The sequence below is a fragment of the Physeter macrocephalus genome, unplaced genomic scaffold (genome assembly GCF_002837175.3).
Source record: "Physeter macrocephalus isolate SW-GA unplaced genomic scaffold, ASM283717v5 random_1598, whole genome shotgun sequence".
NCBI classification, from domain to species: domain Eukaryota; kingdom Metazoa; phylum Chordata; class Mammalia; order Artiodactyla; family Physeteridae; genus Physeter; species Physeter macrocephalus.
In genome coordinates, this window is record NW_021146804.1 from 899 (window position 1) to 4,135 (window position 3,237).

General features: G+C 64.1%; 1 protein-coding gene across 1 annotated transcript; it reads right to left on the reverse strand.

Moving 5' to 3' along the window:
* Positions 1–509: 509 nt before the first annotated feature.
* Positions 510–1,514, reverse strand: SLURP1 (secreted LY6/PLAUR domain containing 1; the record flags this gene model as incomplete). Its single annotated transcript, XM_028487065.1, has 3 exons — positions 1,457–1,514; positions 892–1,011; positions 510–653 (listed from the first exon to the last, which is right to left on the reverse strand). Coding segments are annotated over exons 1-3 (322 nt in total), but the record flags the coding sequence as incomplete, so codon positions are not given.
* Between the last annotated feature and the right edge of the window lie 1,723 nt (positions 1,515–3,237).

Genomic DNA, 3,237 nt, shown 5'->3' on the forward strand with positions numbered 1-3,237 from the left:
CCATCCTGGGGGTGGGGGGCAGGGGTGACACCTACAGGGTCTCAGGGAATATTCTGGGAGCGGGGTCAGATTTTCCTCGGGCTGAGGAATGGGTCCTGCCTGGTCTGACATGCAGGAAGGCTGGCCCAGGATGCATTTCTCCCCCTAAGCCTCTGTTTTCCCATCTGTGACATGGGTCAAAATGGCCCTGGGTGAGAACGAGGCTCAGGGGCCAGAACATGCCTGGTTCCAAGCCCAGCTGCCTGAAGGCGGTCTGTGGGCTCTCAGCGTCCAGAAGAAAAGAGGTCGTCTCCAGCCTCACCTTATTTATTTTCTACAAGTTTGGTGGAGGAGGAGGGCAGAGAGTGCCCCGAAACGGTTCTCTCCCCTAGGATCCCACGAGTAACCTGAGGCCCAGTGAGCTTGGGCCGTGGGGGCGTGCCAGCAGCGCCGACCACCAGCAGTGCCAGGCCCTTCAGGAAAGGAGGTGACCCAGGATTATGGCCCCCGAGGGGCCAGGGCCCCGGCACCGAGCCTGGCAACCCCCGTAGAATTACAGAGGTCATGGAAGCAGCAGTAGCTGGGGTGGGCAGCCCCGATGCTGTGTGGCTCAGCGGCCTCGCAGGAGCTGGAGCCGGAAGTGGTCACCACCGGGCTGCGGTTGAAGGGGGACTCTGCCGGGGAGGGCAGCGTCAGAGCCTGCTCCCCCCGCCCAGCGCTTCTTCAGCCGCCCCAGCCTCCACGCACTTGACCTTGCCCTTCCTGCCTCTTCCCATGCTACCCTGAGACCCCTAAACTAACTGCTGCCCTGGGAAGTCACCCTGTTGGGGTCTGCGGTGGCCCTGAGCTGGGAGCTGGGAGCCCGAGGCTGATGCAGCCCCACAGAGCCAGCCTGCGGGCCCCCGGTCTCACCTGACTCCACCGTCAGCTGCGAGGACTTGGACGCTGTGTCCTCCGGCTTGCAGTTAGTAATGGTCTCGCACCAAGGAAGGGCCGTGGGCTGCTCACAGGTGAAGCGCCTTAAGGCCTCACCTGGGAGAGGGATAGGGACAGACCCTCCTCATCTGACCTTGAGACCCATCCTGGACACAGGAGGAAGGGCTGGAGAAGAGGCCAGGAATGGTCCAGCCCCTGGGCCATTCCCCACGGATCCACCTGGAGCATCTTCTGTCCCTCCCTGGGAGAGTGGCTCGCCCTACTGAGCCCCTTCAGGCCCAGGCCACCGAGCGCAGACTTGAACACTGCGACCCTCTACCCGAGCCTTGGTTTGCCTTCCTGGAGAGCGGGCTGTGACCCCTGTCCTGGGTGAAGCCAGGCTCAGGACCAGGAGGCTCATTTAGGGTGAGGGAAGGTGAGCCCAGTGGGGGACCTAAGGGAGCCTTCCCCTCAAAGCCCCCCAGTGGCCCCCTCCCCACTGAGGAGGTGGGCCAACAAGCGAGAAGCAGAGGCAGGGCCCCTCGCCAGCAGCCGCACGCACCCAAGCTCACGGTCAAGGCCGAGGTGAACAGTGACAGCAGGGCCCTGGGAAAGGCCATCCCTCGCGCTCAGGGGCCGGGAGGGCGGCAGCCCGTGCCGGCCTCCGGTTGGGATTTATAGCCAGCCCTTGGGCCCCCGTCCGGGTGGCACAGGGCAGACCTGGGAGGCAGCTGGCAGGAGGATGCGTGGCCGCCAGCGCACTCACAGGCCCTGAGGAAGCAGCACCGCGCGGCGCTGGAGCCTCTGCCCCGGCCCCTCCCCGCAGCCTGGCCTGTTCCTGCCACTCAGGAACCGCGCAGGCCTGTTTGTCAGGCTCCGGCCTGGACTCATGTCCATCTCAAACCCAACCAGGCCAAGGTCCATCTCCTCCACTCCCAGACGTCCTCTACCTGGTGTATACCTGACCCAGGGACCCACCAGAGCAGAGGCCCGGAGGTGGGGTGTCAGGCCAGGTGCAGAGGAGGTGAGTGCCTGCTGACAGGGTGGGTGTGGGCCCACCAGGCCCCCTTTGGGCTGATGAGGGTGGTGCCCGGACCAGCCGCCTCGTCACTGCCAACCCCTTCCCCACGAACGGCCTTTAGACCAAGGCTGAGCCTCCTGGTCCTAGAACCCAGACAAGAGGGCTCTGCCCACCCCCCAGGCTCCTGGACCTTCTTCACTGCCCACCTCCACCGCACGCTTCCCCGTTTCCACGCCTTTGCCCGTGCTCTGCTTTTCACTGAGCAGCGTCTCTCGTCTCCCGTCGTAGCCTCCAACCTCCCCTGTGCTGTAAGGCCCAGTCCAGGTGCTTCTTGCCCAGAGTCCTTTCTGCTATCCCAGCCTCTGGTTTCCCTGTCCTCTGAGGGCTCAGGGAGTGGTTGTGTGGATGGATGGGTGGGTGGGGGGTGAGTGAGTGGATAGACGGAAGGACGCATGGATGGATGGTTGAAAAGACAGATGGGTGCATAGATGATGTCTGAGAGAGTGCATGCGTGGAGGAATGAGTGCATGGACGCTGCATGAGTGGGGGGCTGGCTGGTGGGAAAGGGGGTGGATGAAAGGACAAGTGGATGGGTAGGTGGTGGATGAAATGGTGTACGCTCTGTGGACGGGGGAGGGGGCCGGCTGCGGGGTAGGGAGTTACCCCCAGTCTCAGGGCAGGATGGCATGCTGGGAGGAGCTCGGGGCTAGCACCCTGGAGGCCTGGGTCTGGGCTTTGCTGCCGTCTCCACGTGTGCCCTTGGGGTGACTCTCTCATCCCTCTGGACTGGACTTCTGTTTGTATGGTGAGACTAGGGACCCTGGGCAGTTGTGAGGGCAGAAGTGACCTGGCCACGTGGACTGAGAGACGGTTGCCAGGGAACAGGGAGGGGGCGTTGTTTGCAAAGGGAGAGACTGTGGTTAATGCAAATCAGACCAGCAAGTCACGCACGGCAGGTGGGGCACAGACGGCAGCAGGGCGGCCCTCCCCTGGGGCTTGGTCCGCCAGCGCACTAAGGACCTTGTGAGAGGAGCCGGGGCGTGTCTGGTCTGGAGCCTCATAGACTGAGTGGGTCCCCGCTCCCGCGATCTCCCATGCGACCAGATCTGCTCATGAGCCACCCTGACCCCCTTCTTTTATGTGTAGACCAGGCAGAGGATCATCGACCCAGAGGGCAGGTGTGAAACGTTGCTCGTGAAGGTCACGGGCGCGGTGGACGCGGAGCAGCGGCGGGGCGGGCGTGCCGAGAGGCAGGCTGGTCTGGGCTCCGGGTCGGGAGACCCCGCGTGCTGTCGGGGAGGCTGCCTGGAAAGGGCCTGCGC